We start from the raw sequence: 19,139 nt of genomic DNA, 5'->3' as shown, positions 1-19,139 counted from the left end.
ATTTGAACAGTCAATTGCAAATACTTAAACTAATAACAAAACATACTTACAGTAGCTGATTCAGAAGCGCCAGATTGTCATAGCAAAGTCAGAATTACCTCCTCTCCTAGGTTCATGAAACGGTCGTCCATAAAATGCATTGCTGTTCTGTTGTAAGTTATCTTAAAGATTCCTAAATGCATCTACTTTCGGAAGGCCACATAAAGTGCTTTTGCTTTCGCCTAGAAACACACTAACTGCGGTTACTGAAACCATGCCTTCTTTCTTTGCGTGCACATTTGGGCGGCATTATGCTAATATTTCCACATAGTGAGGTAGATATGTGGGGTGTGTTAGAACGAGCCGTTTTAGGGGGCGTGGCAGAGTCTTAACTTTGATAAAGAATATCTCTTTGGTTTTGAGACTTTAGTCTTTGCAACTTCAGGGATCTTATCTAATCAGCTTGTAACACTCCAAAGAGAAAGGAAAACTTGAAATCGCATCATATGACCCCTTTAATGGGAGGTAGCACAATCTGAGCGGGTAGCACAAATCGTCAGAACACCGGCAGAAAACCTGTCCCACTTGATAAACTATTGTTTGATTATTTTTCGATTATTTATATGCTTTGTTTTTTTTTGTTGTTGTTGGTGTTGCTGCACAGGATGTACTCCCCAAGTTGTGGCAAGTGAAGCACGTGTGAGTCAAGCAACCCTTGACATCATGTGTCCATACAACGGATGGCGACTCTATTTTTCTGAAGGTTTGATATTTTCACATTTCCTATTATGTTTATTTAAACATTTGTTATTGATCTGTTAAATACATGTCTTAAAATATTCTTGTGATTTGTGTTTGTTCCTTCTCCAGGATTTGTCGAAAGTTCACCTTATGTTGAGAAGATTAAAGTGTTTGAGCAGTACTTCACATCGCAGATTGATCTTTATGATAAGGTATCAGAATTCATAGCATGGTTTTCCCTAATTCCCTTATTTTAATTCTTCATTTAAAAACAAAATATTCTTCTCTGATTTTTTTTCATCTTTCAGGATGAGATTGAAAGGAAAGGCAGCATTTTGGTGGACTACAAAGACCTTCTGTCTAACAAACTGATTTCACACACTCTACCTGATCTTGCCAAATATCTTAAAAAAATGCCTGAGAAGATACTGGACTGCTTGGGTGTCGCAATTCATCAGGTGGGTTTTGTGTTATGCATTTACATAAATATGTGTTTGTCACTGACTGCTTTTAGTCTGTCAAATTCTCTTAATAGCTTAAATTAGATTTTTTTAAAAAGAGATTTAGATTTTTTTCTCCACAGGTGCTTACTGTGGATCTGGAGAGACATGCAGCAGAACTGCAGGGACAGGAAGAGCTTCCTGCTGGTCTACGGCCCATAATCAACATCCCTTATATCAGCGCCAGGTGAGACTGTTAACTTGCCTATATGAAAGTCATGTCTAATTTATTTATATACGCTTTTCACAATACACATCGTTTCAAATCAGCTTTACAGAAATTCACGATGTTAATATTTATATTATATAATTATTAATATTTATATTCATGCTTTAAAGTTGCATTTAGCAGATTAGATGGGCGATAATATTGTTTACATTCTGCAAAAATACAAGCAAATTGAGTAGTTGAGATTTTCTATATAGCCCTACGTCAGTAAACTTTATGCATGCGGATAAAGTTGGACATACTTATGTATTCAACTTTTTATAAAGAGTTGGGTGATTTAATATAGTTACATTTTGCAAAAAAAAAAAATCAACTCTAAAAATGTTTTCATTTACTTTTTTGTTTATTTCTCTCTTTTAGGGTGTATAACTACGAGCCACTGACTCCTTTGAAAAGTCTGAGAGCGAATTTATATGGCAAGTTTGTTGCGATCAGAGGCACCGTGGTGAGAGTGAGTAACATTAAGCCGCTCTGCAGTAAGCTGGCGTTCGTCTGTAACAGCTGTGGAGACGCACAGAGCGTCTCACTGCCTGATGGGAAATACACCATACCCACTAAGGTACAGCATGCTTCCAGCTTCAGACAAACATTACTTGCTTATTACTTGTTTACTAAATGACGTTAGTCAAGTTTTGTGCAGTTTCACCCATATATAATAATGCAGTGAAAAAAAAATACGTTTCACTGAGTCTACAGAGCAAATTACATATAGAACAAAGGATAATCTGTAAACAATGCACATAAAATTAGATTTATTGTAAATACAGTAGTAGCTGTAACAAAGGTTTGCTGTATTAAGTGATGTCTAACATTGTTTATTTTTTCCCTTTCAGTGTTTACAGACAGAATGTCGTGGTCGCTCGTTCACTCCAAACAGAAGTTCACCTTTAACACTCACTGTTGACTGGCAGACAATAAAGTATGTAAATATATAACTACATGAATTAAAATTTACCTGAGCAGAACAAATTTCGTGTTCCTTTTTTATGCAGATGTTTTTAATTTCTTTTTTTTTTTTAGCTTTCAGTGTAAATGCTTGTAGAATATTCTCATCGTCAAATATATTCAGCTATCTTTTCTTAAGCATTAATTTTTTTTATTAATTTCTATTATTCTGGTGTGTGTTTGCCAGTGTTGATTTAGTATTATTTATATACTATGATATTATGTATTCATATTTTGGATGAGTTATTAATATTTTTGTTTTTGACATTATTATTTTTTTATAAATATTATTTATTTTTAGTAATTGTAGTACTTTAACTTAAAGTAATTTAATTTCAGTTAGTTGCAAAGGGACAATTTCTAGTTTTCATTTAAGTTTTTGTTTAATTTCTAATATAATAGTAATGTTTAATTTGAGCTTTATTTCAATTTTTATTAATGAATTTTTTTAAAACAATAAAAAATGTGAACAATAACAACCCGGGTGTGAGATGTTTTAGAGAACACCATCCCTCATTGGTTTCTCCTGCTGTGCTCTTCACAGGGTTCAGGAGCTGATGTCAGGTGACCAGCGTGAGTCCGGTCGAATCCCGCGCACCATTGAATGTGAGCTCACGCAGGACCTCGTGGACAGCTGTGTGCCTGGAGACATGGTCACCATCACAGGGGTCATTAAAGTGTCCAATGAAGAGGGTACGAGACATTGTCCACACTGTCAGTGCAACGATCTTTAGAAAGCTGGTAGATTCTGATAAGGTGCTTTTTTATTACAAATTGATTGATTCTCATGCATTTAGCTTCTCAGTAACAAGGACTTAACAGAAACAATCATATTACAGTCCGGCAAAGTTCTGCTAGTGCTATTTTTGCATCTGACCTCAATGTGCTGTACAAACAGGACAGCCTCGGGTGGCCTTCTGTCTGATTCAGTTTTTACATGATGGTCACATTCACCGTGCAGAGAGGATCTTTGTGCTGAGCTGTTATACCTCTCACATAATATAATTATGTAGACTGAAATTAATATACTATATCCATTTATTTATTTATAGGAATGCCTATTTACACTAGATGCAAATATCCTGCCACAAATGACACAAGGCATCTGTAACACTATTTACACTTAGTGCAAATAGCATAGAACTACTATTTACAATACTTTGCAGTTTCACCCATATATAATAATGCAGTGAAAAAAAAATACGTTTCACTGAGTCTACAGAGCAAATTACATATAGAACAAAGGATAATCTGTAAACAATGCACATAAAATTAGATTTATTGTAAATACAGTAGTAGCTGTAACAAAGGTTTGCTGTATTAAGTGATGTCTAACATTGTTTATTTTTTCCCTTTCAGTGTTTACAGACAGAATGTCGTGGTCGCTCGTTCACTCCAAACAGAAGTTCACCTTTAACACTCACTGTTGACTGGCAGACAATAAAGTATGTAAATATATAACTACATGAATTAAAATTTACCTGAGCAGAACAAATTTCGTGTTCCTTTTTTATGCAGATGTTTTTAATTTCTTTTTTTTTTTTAGCTTTCAGTGTAAATGCTTGTAGAATATTCTTATCGTCAAATATATTCAGCTATCTTTTCTTAAGCATTAATTTTTTTTATTAATTTCTATTATTCTGGTGCGTGTTTGCCAGTGTTGATTTAGTATTATTTATATACTATGATATTATGTATTAATATTTTGGATGAGTTATTAATATTTTTGTTTTTGACATTATTATTTTTTAATAAATATTATTTATTTTTAGTAATTGTAGTACTTTAACTTAAAGTAATTTAATTTCAGTTAGTTGCAAAGGGACAATTTCTAGTTTTCATTTAAGTTTTTGTTTAATTTCTAATATAATAGTAATGTTTAATTTGAGCTTTATTTCAATTTTTATTAATGAATTTTTTTAAAACAATAAAAAATGTGAACAATAACAACCCGGGTGTGAGATGTTTTAGAGAACACCATCCCTCATTGGTTTCTCCTGCTGTGCTCTTCACAGGGTTCAGGAGCTGATGTCAGGTGACCAGCGTGAGTCCGGTCGAATCCCGCGCACCATTGAATGTGAGCTCACGCAGGACCTCGTGGACAGCTGTGTGCCTGGAGACATGGTCACCATCACAGGGGTCATTAAAGTGTCCAATGAAGAGGGTACGAGACATTGTCCACACTGTCAGTGCAACGATCTTTAGAAAGCTGGTAGATTCTGATAAGGTGCTTTTTTATTACAAATTGATTGATTCTCATGCATTTAGCTTCTCAGTAACAAGGACTTAACAGAAACAATCATATTACAGTCCGGCAAAGTTCTGCTAGTGCTATTTTTGCATCTGACCTCAATGTGCTGTACAAACAGGACAGCCTCGGGTGGCCTTCTGTCTGATTCAGTTTTTACATGATGGTCACATTCACCGTGCAGAGAGGATCTTTGTGCTGAGCTGTTATACCTCTCACATAATATTCTGCAAAAATACAAGCAAATTGAGTAGTTGAGATTTTCTATATAGCCCTACGTCAGTAAACTTTATGCATGCGGATAAAGTTGGACATACTTATGTATTCAACTTTTTATAAAGAGTTGGGTGATTTAATATAGTTACATTTTGCAAAAAAAAAAAATCAACTCTAAAAATGTTTTCATTTACTTTTTTGTTTATTTCTCTCTTTTAGGGTGTATAACTACGAGCCACTGACTCCTTTGAAAAGTCTGAGAGCGAATTTATATGGCAAGTTTGTTGCGATCAGAGGCACCGTGGTGAGAGTGAGTAACATTAAGCCGCTCTGCAGTAAGCTGGCGTTCGTCTGTAACAGCTGTGGAGACGCACAGAGCGTCTCACTGCCTGATGGGAAATACACCATACCCACTAAGGTACAGCATGCTTCCAGCTTCAGACAAACATTACTTGCTTATTACTTGTTTACTAAATGACGTTAGTCAAGTTTTGTGCAGTTTCACCCATATATAATAATGCAGTGAAAAAAAAATACGTTTCACTGAGTCTACAGAGCAAATTACATATAGAACAAAGGATAATCTGTAAACAATGCACATAAAATTAGATTTATTGTAAATACAGTAGTAGCTGTAACAAAGGTTTGCTGTATTAAGTGATGTCTAACATTGTTTATTTTTTCCCTTTCAGTGTTTACAGACAGAATGTCGTGGTCGCTCGTTCACTCCAAACAGAAGTTCACCTTTAACACTCACTGTTGACTGGCAGACAATAAAGTATGTAAATATATAACTACATGAATTAAAATTTACCTGAGCAGAACAAATTTCGTGTTCCTTTTTTATGCAGATGTTTTTAATTTCTTTTTTTTTTTTAGCTTTCAGTGTAAATGCTTGTAGAATATTCTCATCGTCAAATATATTCAGCTATCTTTTCTTAAGCATTAATTTTTTTTATTAATTTCTATTATTCTGGTGCGTGTTTGCCAGTGTTGATTTAGTATTATTTATATACTATGATATTATGTATTAATATTTTGGATGAGTTATTAATATTTTTGTTTTTGACATTATTATTTTTTTATAAATATTATTTATTTTTAGTAATTGTAGTACTTTAACTTAAAGTAATTTAATTTCAGTTAGTTGCAAAGGGACAATTTCTAGTTTTCATTTAAGTTTTTGTTTAATTTCTAATATAATAGTAATGTTTAATTTGAGCTTTATTTCAATTTTTATTAATGAATTTTTTTAAAACAATAAAAAATGTGAACAATAACAACCCGGGTGTGAGATGTTTTAGAGAACACCATCCCTCATTGGTTTCTCCTGCTGTGCTCTTCACAGGGTTCAGGAGCTGATGTCAGGTGACCAGCGTGAGTCCGGTCGAATCCCGCGCACCATTGAATGTGAGCTCACGCAGGACCTCGTGGACAGCTGTGTGCCTGGAGACATGGTCACCATCACAGGGGTCATTAAAGTGTCCAATGAAGAGGGTACGAGACATTGTCCACACTGTCAGTGCAACGATCTTTAGAAAGCTGGTAGATTCTGATAAGGTGCTTTTTTATTACAAATTGATTGATTCTCATGCATTTAGCTTCTCAGTAACAAGGACTTAACAGAAACAATCATATTACAGTCCGGCAAAGTTCTGCTAGTGCTATTTTTGCATCTGACCTCAATGTGACGTACAAACAGGACAGCCTCGGGTGGCCTTCTGTCTGATTCAGTTTTTACATGATGGTCACATTCACTGTGCAGAGAGGATCTTTGTGCTGAGCTGTTATACCTCTCACATAATTATGTAGACTGAAATTAATATACTATATCCATTTATTTATTTATAGGAATGCCTATTTACACTAGATGCAAATATCCTGCCACAAATGACACAAGGCATCTGTAACACTATTTACACTTAGTGCAAATAGCATAGAACTACTATTTACAATACTTTGACTTTTTACTTTTTTTGCTATTTGCTCTTAGTGTATACTATCTTTGATTAGAGAATGTCCAATATTATTTTTATGACCAATATTATTTTGTCCAATAATGATAGTTGAAGGTGAACAGACTGCTTCTTAGACTATTACTGTGTCCCGGATCAACAGATTAAAACATTATTTTATTCAAGACTGCTCTTTCCTGTTTATGATTTTTGATGAATTCTTTCTTCAGGAAATGGCAGAAACAAGAAGGACAAGTGTATGTTCCTGTTGTACATTCAGGCGAATTCTGTCAGCAACTCGAAGGGTCAGAAAAGCAAAGCGGTGTCTGATTCTGAGGGCCAGGGACCTTCAGTGGAGTTCTCCATCAAAGATCTCTACGCCATCCAAGAGATTCAAGCGCAAGAGGACTTATTCAGACTCATAGTGAAGTGAGTAACATCTAGTGAACACAAAGCCAATCATGACATATTACAAATGAAGAAGCTAATTTGATTTTCATTTAATTGCAGCTCTCTTTGTCCTGCCATTTATGGCCATTTGGTAAGTGTCCAAATATTGTGTTATTGTGTAACTTGAATTTGTTCTTGAGTTTTTTTTTTTTGAAGCTTAGATTTAGTAAATGAAATGGTAAACAAACAAAATATGCCTCCTTTAATTTGTCTGTGATATCTCTGTACGATTTCTCAGCTTGTCAAAGCAGGACTGGCTCTGACTCTGTTTGGTGGGTGTCAAAAGTATGTTGATGATAAAAACCGTATCCCAATAAGAGGAGACCCACATATTCTTATCGTTGGAGACCCTGGACTTGGTAAAAGTCAGATGTTACAGGTACATGATCTCATGAGTCCCTCTAATGCAGTGATGTGCAAACTTGGCCCTTCCAGGCCACTTTCCTGCAGAGATTTGATCCAACCCTGATAAAACTCACCTGCCTGTAGCTTTCTAGTAGTCTTGAAGACAATGATTAGCTGGTTCAGGTGTGTTTGATTACAGTTGGAGCTAAACTCTGAAGGAAAGTGACTTGGAAGGGCCAAGTTTGCCCACCCCTGCTCTAATGCATTTATCACCCAGTCAGATGATTTGAATTTAGTTAAAATGCCATCTGTGTGCTGTTGTTATTACTGTGTGTGTCCAGGCCGTGTGTAACGTGGCTCCAAGGGGTGTATATGTGTGTGGAAACACGACCACCACCTCAGGACTGACTGTATCTCTGTCCCGGGACAGCGGATCGGGAGATTACGCTCTTGAGGCTGGAGCGCTGGTGCTGGGAGATCAAGGTATTTAACCTACAACATCAACATATAAATCAACTCAGGATCCAAACATGGAAGGCTGATCCTTGGGAATGTGATGTTTAATATTAAATATTTTCACCAGGTATCTGTTGTATCGATGAGTTTGATAAGATGGGCAGCCAGCATCAGGCTCTTCTGGAAGCCATGGAGCAGCAGAGCATCAGTCTGGCTAAAGCTGGGATTGTCTGCACACTTCCTGCTCGAACCTCCATCATCGCAGCGGCCAATCCAGTCGGAGGACATTACAATAAAGCCAAGACTGTCTCTGAGAACCTGAAGTGAGTGTACTGTATGCCTGAGTGAGATACTACTGATGATTTTTACCACTACTAAATATACTACTAAAGACCTGGATTATACAGTGGATTAAAGATACAGCAATAAGCAACAAATACAGTTGTAAACCACTGTAAAGTCTGACCAATAAGCCTGATATGATAATGTTCAGTGAATTAATAATCAACGCTTCTTCTGCCAAGTAACATAGTTTATAAGTCTAATAATTGATATGTGTGTTTTGTCTGTTTTACAACATTGAACATCAGATTGATGTGCTTAAACAAGACACTACAGGCAAAGTCATTGTATTTTTGGCTATTCTGCTTCCATAACATGCCTTCGGTGTTAAAAGTGTTGCCTGTGTCCCTCTAGAATGGGAAGTGCGCTGCTGTCCAGGTTCGATCTGGTCTTCATCTTGTTGGACACCCCTAATGAGGACCATGACCACCTGCTGTCCGAACACGTGATGGCCATGCGCGCAGGAAAAAACGGTGCGGTCAGCAGTGCTGCGGTCACACGCTACAGCACACAGGAGTCCAGCATCTCCATTCTGGAGGTGTTCTCAGAGAAACCCCTCGCAGACACACTCAAAGTAATGCCACTTCACTTAGTTCATGATTTTAGTTCTTAACCAATTCCACTGAAAACGCTTTATCATAACACTTAACAATAAGTTTCCATTTATTAAAGTTAGTTAACATTAACAAACAATGAAAAAATAGTTTTTAAGCATAAAGCTAGTTTCAGTGTTCACTAAATGTGACCCTGGAGCACAAAAGCAGTTTTAAGTCGCTGGGGTAATTTATTCAGCTTTGAGATGGTGTATAAATCTCAGTTTCGGAAAAATTGAACCTTATGACTGGTTTTGTGATCCAGGGTCACAAATACAATCAAAAGTTGTTTCTGTTAATATTAGTTAATGGGCCTGAACTGACATGAACTAACAACGAAAAACAGTTTTAAAGCATTTATTTATCTCAATTAATGTTCATTTGAACATTTACTAAATGCGTTATTAAAATCAAAAGTTGTATATTTTTATTAGTTGTATTAGTTGTATGTTTATTAACTAACAACTTTATAATAGCTATTATTAATAAAATTAACTAACATTAGGGGCATTTGCAATTATCACTGTTACCATTGCTCATACATACTTGAATGTGTAACAACTGATCTGTTAAGCATAATTTCAGCTTATTTATTTAATTTTATTTAGTTTATCTATTTATAAACTCATGGTAACACTTTACAATAAGGTTTCCTTAACTACAGTACTTTATTAACAATGAACAATCCTTTATAACATTTATTAATCTTAGTGATATTTTTTTAAATCAAAAGTTGTATTTGTTAACATTAGTGAATGCACTATTGATTAGCATAAACAATGAACAATTATATTCTTGACTAATAAAATAGCATTTTTTAAAAATAAATTACCGATTAATAAATGCTGTTAAATATTGTTTATTGTAAGTTCATGTTAGATAATGCACAACTAATGTTAAGAAATGTATTGTAGTTTTACTACCTAACATAGTTTAAACAAGTATCTCTATTACTATTACACCTGTTTGATGTAATAGTAGCTGTACAACAGCTACTGATCTTATAAACATCATGTGGATTATTGACTAAATTCATGCTGTACAATATTTTTAGTAACACATCTGTTTCTACTTGTTTGTAATGTACAGTAAATTACAGCTATACTAATGTTGATTTCTCTGTTGTTGTCTGTAGGTGGTTCCTGGAGAGGCCTTTGACCCCATCCCTCACCAGCTCCTGCGGAAGTACGTGGGTTACGCCCGGCACTATGTTCACCCCACTCTCTCTGCAGAGGCTGCACAGGTGCTGCAGGACTTTTATCTGGAGCTGCGCAAACAGAACCAGACGGCCGACAGCACGCCCATCACCACCCGCCAGCTGGAGTCCCTCATCCGACTCACAGAGGTGGAAAATACAGGAAAAAACCTGAAATAGTTTTATAATTTAAAATAACTCTTTTCCTATGTTAATGGGTCAAAGACGTTAAGATGTCCGCATCAAAAGAATTGTACAAAAGTGATTTTATGTCCATAGAAAGCACATGAAATGTAAGTAAAGTGTCTACTTTTAAGGTTTCAAATAAGTTTTTGGAAAATTGTTTTAAATGAGTAAAAAATTCTTACTGACACATGGGCAAAACCTAGGATAGTGGCACATTTTAAAAATGTAAAATTACAACTAATTAGTATTTGGGGTGAAAGTAATTAGTCTTTTAATATGTCATTGATTGATTTTTGTTGTAAATATGCCTGACAAGATTGTTACACTGAATGACATTTTAGTGGGTCTCTTCTGTAAATCAGGGAAAAATTTATTATTTATTTTTTGCTAAGAAGAACAAAACCAAAATTGCAATTAAATTAAACAAAACTTTTTTTGGGGGGGGGGATATTTCACAATATTACTGTTTTTACTTTAATTCTAATCAAATAATCAAATGCAGCCCTGGTCAGCATAAGAGACATCGTTAAAAACATTAAAAAAAAGATCTTAATTCCAAACTGTGTTAATATTTTTGGTCAATTTTCTATAGACATGCACTAAAGGTCTGATAAATAAATAACATTTTGATTTCATGGGGTCTAAATAATAAATTCAGCGTCTCTGCATGACAGTCACATTTTTTTTTCTATTTCTCTGCAGGCCAGAGCTCGTGTTGATCTCAGAGAAAAAGCTACGCAAAGTGATGCGGAGGATGTTGTGGAGATCATGAAACACAGGTGATTCATAAACACGCCACTTTATATAGTTATATGGGTCTAAATAAATCTGCTTTATTAAGTAACAATCACAACACCCCATGAAAGTCCCCATGAAAAAAAGTTCAATGTATAATTTAATGGAAAAAAATACTAATTTTTGCATGGTACTAACTGTGTCTTCATTGTCGTCTCTGTTTTATCTACCTGTACATCCTCAATTAAAAAAAAAAAAAACATTTATATGGCAGTCTCAGATTATATTTCCTCAATTGTTTAATTGATAAAAATGGTTAATTATTCTTTCATGCAACAAAAAGCGTTCATGTTCTTCTACGTTCAGCTTGGCCGACACTTACTCTGATGAGTTTGGCCGTCTGGATTTTAACCGCTCGCAGCTGGGCTCTGGGATGAGTAACCGCTCCAAAGTCAAGAAATTTGTCACGGCGTTAAACAGACTCGCAGAACGCACAAACAAAAGCATGTTTGAGTTCCAGGAGCTACGACAGCTCGCCAAAGATCTGCAAATACAGGTGAACATCAGCTACATTAAATAGCACGCTTTCAGATGATGCATTCTTTTTTTTTTAATGCTCTTTCCACTTCTGCTTTCTCAGGTTGTGGATTTTGAGGGCTTCATCGGTGCACTCAATGAGCAGGGTTACCTTCTGAAGAAAGGGCACAGGACCTATCAGCTTCAAACCATATGAATCAGCCATCTCTTATGATGTTTTACACTCTTATTGTGTCATACTGTTGTGTTTGTTTTCTAATGCAACAACAGATATTATATTTATAACATACAGTGTAATGTATGTTTACACAAATGCTTCAGTATTTTCATGTTATTAACTATACATTGTTTTCATGTACATAAATAGACTCGTAATTGTTTTAAATAGTTTTTTCCTGTATATAATCAAACAGTAACCACATTTATGAACATTTAATACAATGTTTAAGTAGTTTTGTATTTTATGATGTCAGCTGTGTCCTTTCAGTAGATTCTTCTGAGTTCAATATTGAACGTTTAAGTCTGTTTATACTATTATCGGTAACAGTAAAATAACCGCACAAGAACCTACACGTGTGCAGCTGATCAATTTAATTGCAATAGATTAAAAATAAAAGAACATTCAAATGCATATGAATGCTGTGTTCCTTATCAAAAAAAATGTACAAAGCCATCTAAATACTTTTTTTTTTAAATCTATCAAAATGATAGATACTACAATGTTTCTTTAACTGTTGGAAGGAGATCCTATGTTAATTACTATTTAACTATTATGACATTTAATATTGCTTTTATTAGCTAATTATATATTATTCTAATTATATATTCTAATGGTTTAATTATATTTATTAGCTGATAAACTGAATGGCAGTTTTTGTGAATATAAAAGAAAGTTACCGTGTTACAATTAAAGATGCACCTTTACAACGCTAGAGATGTTTTACTACAGTAAAAATGTGGTAAATTGGTATGCGCTACCACCAACATCAACAAATATATTATATTATATTATATCACGTAATATGTCGCAATGAGATGTTAATTTCATTTATTTTTTGTATATCATATTAGAGCGCGTCCCCTTTAATTCCCCGCCCCCTTTTGGCAACTGTCGTAAATATTTAGATCGGAACACGGCAGGACAGGAACATGTGGGTCGACAGATATGAATGTCTCAAATATAGAGTAAAATGAACGAATTAAGTTGGAAATATGCTGCTGGATGCTCGGTTAGACAGTTCGGGTTTATCTATCATCTAGTTTTGTTGAGATAAAGCCGCTGACATGTTTTTGGCGGCTTGTAGCAAGAGCTGGTTGAGCTGTGCTAAAGGACACACACACAGACTGACTGTCAGCACTGCTGCCACCTGCCACTACAGCTGCCATGACAAAGCAAATGCAAACTTACCGCTGAAAAACACTACACAGCTCCGATGGCTTCAGAGACTGAAGACCAGATGCTGGAGTTCCTCACCTCTGAGCTGTAGACCAGATCTGGACCTTCATAGAGAAGTCGATCAGAGATCAGAACATCTCTTCTCTGTTATATGTAGATCAAAAGTATCTAAACATCACTGCAGGCTTCATCTGCCGCTGTCTAGCGTGTATGGTGCAAATGGGTTTTGTACTGAAGCGTCTAGAAAGCCAGTTTTGGAAAAAAAGTCTTCTGAAAAGGGTGAAGATCAAGCAGCCTCTTCACCTGCAGCTAATGAGGGACATTTCCAGTTTAAAGAGCTGGTGAGTGAGTCAGGCGTATTATTTAAACTTTTACACTCTTTCACACTTGTTTTGACCTCGGGTCTAAGTAAATTACAGCAAGGGTTTTCAAACAGGGGCCACAAGTTCAGAGAAGAACAGTGTAAAAATCTGAAAATAGATTTATTTAAATTTAAATAAATAAATGATAAAAAACATTTAAATAAATAAAATTAAATGCATAAATAATTGCATTAAAATAAATGAACCGTAATAAAATGTAATATTTCAATATAACATAAACAATACAAATTGGTTAAAATAAGCAAATAAATAATACATATAACAGTGTAGTAAAAAAAAACCTTAATCCAACTTGAAAGACTTTTTTTCTGCAAATATAAATACTTTTAATGGGTTTACTAAATATAATTAATTTAAATTAGTCAATTTTAGTTACTTTTTGTTTTTATTTTCAACACTGGATCTATTGATTTATCATTTTGAATCACAAAAATGTCTTTTTGGCAAGTATTTTGTTTGCGACCTTTACTGCAAATATAATTTTCTTACTTTTTTGTACGAAATTGTATATATTTTATATATGCAATATATAATTGATAGTATATTTTTCTCACCCCGCTGACAGATTTTTAAAAAAGAATAAACCTGCTTAATTTTGATGTATTTTTCATAAAACAAGACTTTGTATTTTGTCATTTTGCATTTTTTTTGCAGTGAAAGATGCACACTTGATGAACAAAATATTTGACAAAGAGTTTGTACAGTTTGCAATGATAAATCAACAAATTAAGTGTTAGATTAAGTTATTGTTTCACTTTGTGGTTGTCAAACACTAGTGGATCATGTTCATAGTTAACATGATTGTCTAGATATTTGTATTGGAAAACGGCAAAAATACTGATAAAGAATATCTGTTTTTCTTTACATTAAATCAAATGTGCTTTCTTATTTCTGTTGCCCAAGGAAAGTGTGAATAAAATACTTTTTCCTCTTGCATATTCATAATGTCATGTAATGTCATTTATTCGCAGTATGAGAATCCATGGACGATCCCTAATTACCTCTGCATGGCCCGGATCGTTCTGTCTCCTGTCCTGGGATACTTAGTCATGGAGCAGTACTTCCACGTCTCTCTGGGGCTTTTTGCACTGGCCGGAGCAACCGACTTGGTAAATCAAAGAGTACATGATCTGTGGTGCTTGATCATTTTATTTTAGGCTTAATAACCTGTCTTTAAGCTGATGTTGTTTTATTGATCATTGGTTTCTCTTTCAGTTGGACGGCTACATCGCACGTAACTGGCCCAATCAGAAGTCGGCTCTGGGCAGCGCTCTGGATCCATTGGCTGATAAGATTCTCATCAGTATTCTTTACGTCAGTCTGACATATGCACAACTCATCCCAGGTGAGATGAACAGATCATACAAAAATGACATTTCTGCCATTATTTATTGACCAGCAGACCCAGATTTAAAGGGACAGTTCACCCAGAAATGACAATTTCCTGTTAATTTTACTCGCTCGCAGGCCATCCAAGATGTAGGTGACTTTTTCTTCAGTAGAACAGTAGGGAATATTTTTTAGCTAAAACCGTGGTCCTTGGTGATTCATAAATTGCAAGTCAGAGGTTGAGAGTCAAATAAAGCATATCAGGCAACACCAAATTAATACCCATGACTCCTGACGATATATTGAGGTCTTATGAAGCGAAACGATCAGTCTGTGCAAGAAACCGATCATTTTTTACCTGTAATCCAGAGCCACAGGCTCTGGATTTAATTGGTGATTTAATAATACAATTGTGTATATGCAACATCATTGTGTGATTACGTAAACAAACTGGAGAATCGGTTATTTGAACCAGTTCATTAAAACACTGTCTGAAAGAATCAATTCGCAGAAAATAATCGGATTTCTTCATTTTTTGAGGCTTTGAATTACAGGTAATAATATTGTAAATAATGTTCAGTTTTTTGCACAGACCAATCGTTTCACTTCATAAGACCTCAATATATCGTCAGGAGTCACGGGTATTAAATCTGTGTTGCCTGATATGCTTTATTTTTAACTCTCAAAGTGCCGGAAGCTGCTGACTTGCTTTTTATGAATCACCATGGACCACAGTTTCAGCTAAAAATCTCCTTTACTGTTCTACTGAAGAAAAAACACTTACATCTTGGATGACCCGAGGATGAGTAAATGAACAGAAAATGTTCATATTTGGGTGAACTGTCCCTTTAATTCAGCAGAACACAGGAAGAATCCTCTTGAGGAAGCTGCGGTTAAGTGTCACTCACAACCTTGGTTTAGTGGTGTTCTTTTATTTCCCTTTGTGAGGTTTGAACAGCTTTTCGCTTACCAGCCCACAACCATTAGGCTGCATCAGTCCTAGTAATTCAAGATCTCAGAAAACACGGAGTTCATTAGAACAGATGAATCAAAGAGCTGTTTATATTTCTTTCTGAATCAGTTGTTGATAACTAGTCAGCCGTATCAGACGTGTGTGCGTCTCTCATTCACGAGTGCTCTTGTGTATCCTCACAGCTCCACTGACAGCACTGATCATTTCCAGAGATGTAGCACTGATTGCTGCTGTTTTCTATGTGCGCTATAAAACCGTTCCACCTCCAGTAAGTACTTCTTTAACTTCCACTATTGTCACACTGATCAGCTATTTAAAAGTAACCCAAATGGAGTGCAAAAGTAAAAATCAACTTTCAAAAATCAAGTTTTTGAATAATCATGTATTGAATAATCACTGAAATTCCCTCCCAAATGACTTAAATATTTGTGTATAATTAACATCTTTTATGTAGTTTATCTATCATTTTAAATTCACTTGTCATTTGCAATGCTTCATGGGACTGTAGTTCTTACCCTCGTTAAAGCTGTTAAATTCAGTCTTGTACCTTTTCTTTTTTGTCTGATTTTCAGACGCTTCGAATTTTAACTTCAAACAAAGACTTTTAAAAAATCCCTATGGAAAAAAAAATACTCTATTTATAGTACTGTGTGCTAGGGCTGCACGATTATGACAAAAATCATAATTGTCGATTATTCCCTTGAAATGGTAATTGCGATTATTAATTCCGATTATCACAATTTACATTGAATGATGTTTCTACCATTGTTTGATGCAACTGCATGCCGTATTTTTATATGAAAATAAACAAGCTGAAAACACTCTAACTGAAAAACCTTTAGTGCTTTTCTATAGTATTAAGCCTCAAATGTCAACTATACATCGGATTGGTTTCTTCTTTAAATTATAAAAAAGTAAAACTATGAATGGTTTAATAATGTTATACTAAAACTAAAATTAAAATAATGGGAAAATCCCTTAAGATAACATGTAGAAAGAAAAAAAATAGAATAACAAGTGGACTTTGAACGATTAATTGCCACTTTGAACGATTACGTAATTGTGGCATCCATAATTGTAATCGCGATTAGAAATTTGATTAATTGTGCAGCCCTACTGTGTGCTCTGATATAAGTGTTTTACAGGTCATGAAATAACCATTTTTGACATGCTAGCACCTGAATTATTATTGCTGTGTAATGAATCATTTCCACGTTATCTAATTTTCTGTGCAGGTAACACTCCGTAAATTCTTCAACCCGTGTTACACCACTGCTCGGCTGAAACCAACACTCATCAGCAAGGTGGACCATTCAGTCTTTTTAGCAAATCATAAATATTTTTTCTTTTTATTAAAATCACTAAGGCACTATATTATTGAAATATATATTTTTTTCCAAAAGTAGTTTTATTTTTTTGCCAATTTCAGTTTTTTTCCATTTCAGTTTTTTCTGAATTCCGTATTTAATTTTTTTTTTCGTTTTGACATTTTAAAGTAATCAAAAAGTATGTCTAATCAGTTGAATTCATAGAACTTGAACAAATAAAACTTTAACACAATAATAGTTTATTTAAAATGCTACAATACATCTTCATAGGGCCTTATTATCGTCAAATTTGTAATAAATTATTAAAGTTTTATGAATTAAATTCATTATTTTTTATTTTATTTTTATTAATTGTGTTTTGATTTTAATATTTAATACACATTTATTATCAAAAATGTTGGTAATCAAATGAAGGCGAAAAATTATATTTTGTTAAAATGTAATCGAATGTAAAATGAAATTTAACACTTCATTTTAATTAATTAATTTCTGTGATATTCCTTAAAAAACATTTTAATTTCCTTTTTATTATTATTATTACTTTAAGAAATACATTATACTGTACAATAGTAATAAATTTTTGTCATCATGAAAATTATTAGGCCCTAAAATATACATGTTCACACTTTTAGTAATGTTTCAGTTTGTATTTATCATAGATATCAGATTTGAATGACTCTGAACTAGGAATGCATTCATATAGAAATTTTACCAATGCATGATAGCAGATTATTTTTATTTTATGGCCAATAATAACCATTGTGATGGTTAGTATTATAAATCTATATTGTTTTGTGTTTGAAAAAAATGTGTTGTTATAAAACATAAAACCCTACCGGACCCCCCAATACAGTAAAACTACATTTTAGAGTGGCCTTTTATTGTGGCCAGCCTAAGGCACACCTGTGCAATAATCATGCTGTCTAATCAGCATCTTGATATGCCACACCTGTGAGGTGGATGGATTATCACGGCAAAGGAGAAGTGCTCACTAACACAGATTTAGACAGATTTGTGAACAATATTTGAGAGAAATAGGCCTTTTGTGTACATAGAAAAAGTCAGCTCATGAAAAATGGGGGCAAAAACAAAAGTGTTGCGTTTATAATTTTGTTCAGTGTAGGAAAACCATGTGTGTTTCAGATCAACACGGGTGTGCAGTTGTTTCTGGTGGCAGCGTCTCTGGCTGCGCCGGTGTTTCACTACACTGACAGTGTTTTACTGCAGTCACTGTGGTGAGCTTTCACTGCTCCAGTCACAGTCACATCCTGATATCAATCATGTGTCATTGACTCGTATTGTAATGATTGAATCCAGTTAAATGAATGTGTATTGTGTTTGTTTGCAGGTTCATCACCGCTCTGACGACCGCAGCATCCGGTTACAGCTACTATCATTACGGCAAAAAGACCGTTGAGGTGCTGAACAACACAAAGTAGTTGTACAGTCATCTGAGATTGAGCTTTGACCAAGACATCTGGATAATCAGTCTATAATCGATAATTTAGTCTGTATAAAGTCATAGTATATGTATATGGCTTTCAACTCCACAGGAAACTTTTTTTTAAATCACTTTTAATGAACTTTGGGTCAGTTTTCTGAATAAAAATGGACATCAAATACACATTTGTGCTTATGTGATGTTTAAAAACTTGACCAGACTTCTAGCTTTTTCAGTCAGCGCAATAGATTGTCATTTCTTACCAATTCATTCAACACGTTTGCAGCGTGAAACTTTGTTTCGTTTGAGGAGAAATTTAAAAAAAAAAAGTCTAGAAAATAGTCTAAAATAATGATTAGGTGAAATATTTATATGAATGTTAGCTAAGAGTAAATTCCAAATTGCACAAGACTGAATTGCAAAGTAAAAAACAGAAGTAACAGAGTAATAGAAAAGTAGTCTGATTTCTATTGAAGTAGTTGATTTAGACTATAAATATATGAGTATTTCAGTAGTCATTAAATATTTAAATGGAATTTGTAACTATATTAAACTTGTACATTTCACACTAACAAATAATTTTCTGTGCACTACTGTATTTTTTTATCTTTTATTTTTTTGAACATTTACAACTTTT

The 19,139-nt window shown here is 34.4% G+C and overlaps 2 protein-coding genes and 1 long non-coding RNA gene across 6 annotated transcripts in view; all 3 read left to right on the top strand.

Moving 5' to 3' along the window:
• LOC107737895 (DNA helicase MCM8) overlaps nt 1-11,911 on the top strand; it is a 17,533-nt gene extending 5,622 nt beyond the window's left edge. For all 3 annotated transcript variants that reach the window (XM_016549534.1, XM_016549533.1, XM_016549535.1), the window contains exons 3-19: nt 644-742; nt 850-932; nt 1,029-1,178; nt 1,304-1,407; nt 1,810-2,008; nt 2,283-2,368; nt 2,939-3,087; nt 7,044-7,242; nt 7,324-7,354; nt 7,502-7,642; nt 7,950-8,091; nt 8,192-8,387; nt 8,761-8,980; nt 10,135-10,344; nt 11,083-11,159; nt 11,482-11,671; nt 11,756-11,911. In XM_016549534.1, the coding sequence (XP_016405020.1) occupies nt 644-742; nt 850-932; nt 1,029-1,178; nt 1,304-1,407; nt 1,810-2,008; nt 2,283-2,368; nt 2,939-3,087; nt 7,044-7,242; nt 7,324-7,354; nt 7,502-7,642; nt 7,950-8,091; nt 8,192-8,387; nt 8,761-8,980; nt 10,135-10,344; nt 11,083-11,159; nt 11,482-11,671; nt 11,756-11,848 (2,369 nt within the window). In that variant the 3' untranslated portion in view covers nt 11,849-11,911. The remainder of the gene's footprint in view (nt 1-643; nt 743-849; nt 933-1,028; nt 1,179-1,303; nt 1,408-1,809; nt 2,009-2,282; nt 2,369-2,938; nt 3,088-7,043; nt 7,243-7,323; nt 7,355-7,501; nt 7,643-7,949; nt 8,092-8,191; nt 8,388-8,760; nt 8,981-10,134; nt 10,345-11,082; nt 11,160-11,481; nt 11,672-11,755) is intronic.
• Nucleotides 3,761-4,559, top strand: LOC107737896 (uncharacterized). Its single transcript, XR_001639841.1, has 2 exons — nt 3,761-3,839; nt 4,410-4,559. It is a non-coding gene; the product is annotated as an uncharacterized LOC107737896 (long non-coding RNA).
• An 853-nt stretch (nt 11,912-12,764) lies between the features above and the next one.
• Nucleotides 12,765-18,669, top strand: LOC107737905 (cardiolipin synthase (CMP-forming)-like). 2 transcript variants are annotated; one of them, XM_016549542.1, is made up of 7 exons: nt 12,765-13,389; nt 14,403-14,540; nt 14,647-14,776; nt 15,916-16,001; nt 16,969-17,037; nt 18,205-18,296; nt 18,410-18,669. In XM_016549542.1, exons 1-7 carry the CDS (start codon nt 12,937-12,939, stop codon nt 18,498-18,500), a joined length of 1,059 nt encoding a protein of 352 aa, XP_016405028.1. In that variant the 5' UTR covers nt 12,765-12,936; the 3' UTR covers nt 18,501-18,669. The 2 variants fall into 2 exon arrangements, with proteins under 2 accessions (XP_016405028.1, XP_016405029.1); XM_016549543.1 differs by lacking the exon at nt 18,205-18,296.
• The last annotated feature ends 470 nt before the right edge of the window (nt 18,670-19,139 follow it).

The sequence above is a fragment of the Sinocyclocheilus rhinocerous genome, unplaced genomic scaffold (genome assembly GCF_001515625.1).
Source record: "Sinocyclocheilus rhinocerous isolate Xijiao unplaced genomic scaffold, SAMN03320098_v1.1 scaffold3785, whole genome shotgun sequence".
In the NCBI taxonomy this organism is placed as follows: Eukaryota; Metazoa; Chordata; class Actinopteri; order Cypriniformes; family Cyprinidae; genus Sinocyclocheilus; species Sinocyclocheilus rhinocerous.
The sequence above is the reverse complement of the archived record's forward strand: the minus strand, read 5'-3'. Positions and strand labels throughout refer to the sequence as shown.

Excerpts from the sequence above, each read along its gene's own strand:
- LOC107737905 (XM_016549542.1), top strand. The coding sequence starts at position 12,937 with ATGTTTTTGGCGGCTTGTAGCAAGAGCTGGTTGAGCTGTGCTAAAGGA. Across the intron at positions 13,390-14,402 it reads ATTTCCAGTTTAAAGAGCTG|TATGAGAATCCATGGACGAT; the intron begins GTGAGTGAGTCA and ends ATTTATTCGCAG. Across the intron at positions 14,541-14,646 it reads TGGCCGGAGCAACCGACTTG|TTGGACGGCTACATCGCACG; the intron begins GTAAATCAAAGA and ends TTTCTCTTTCAG.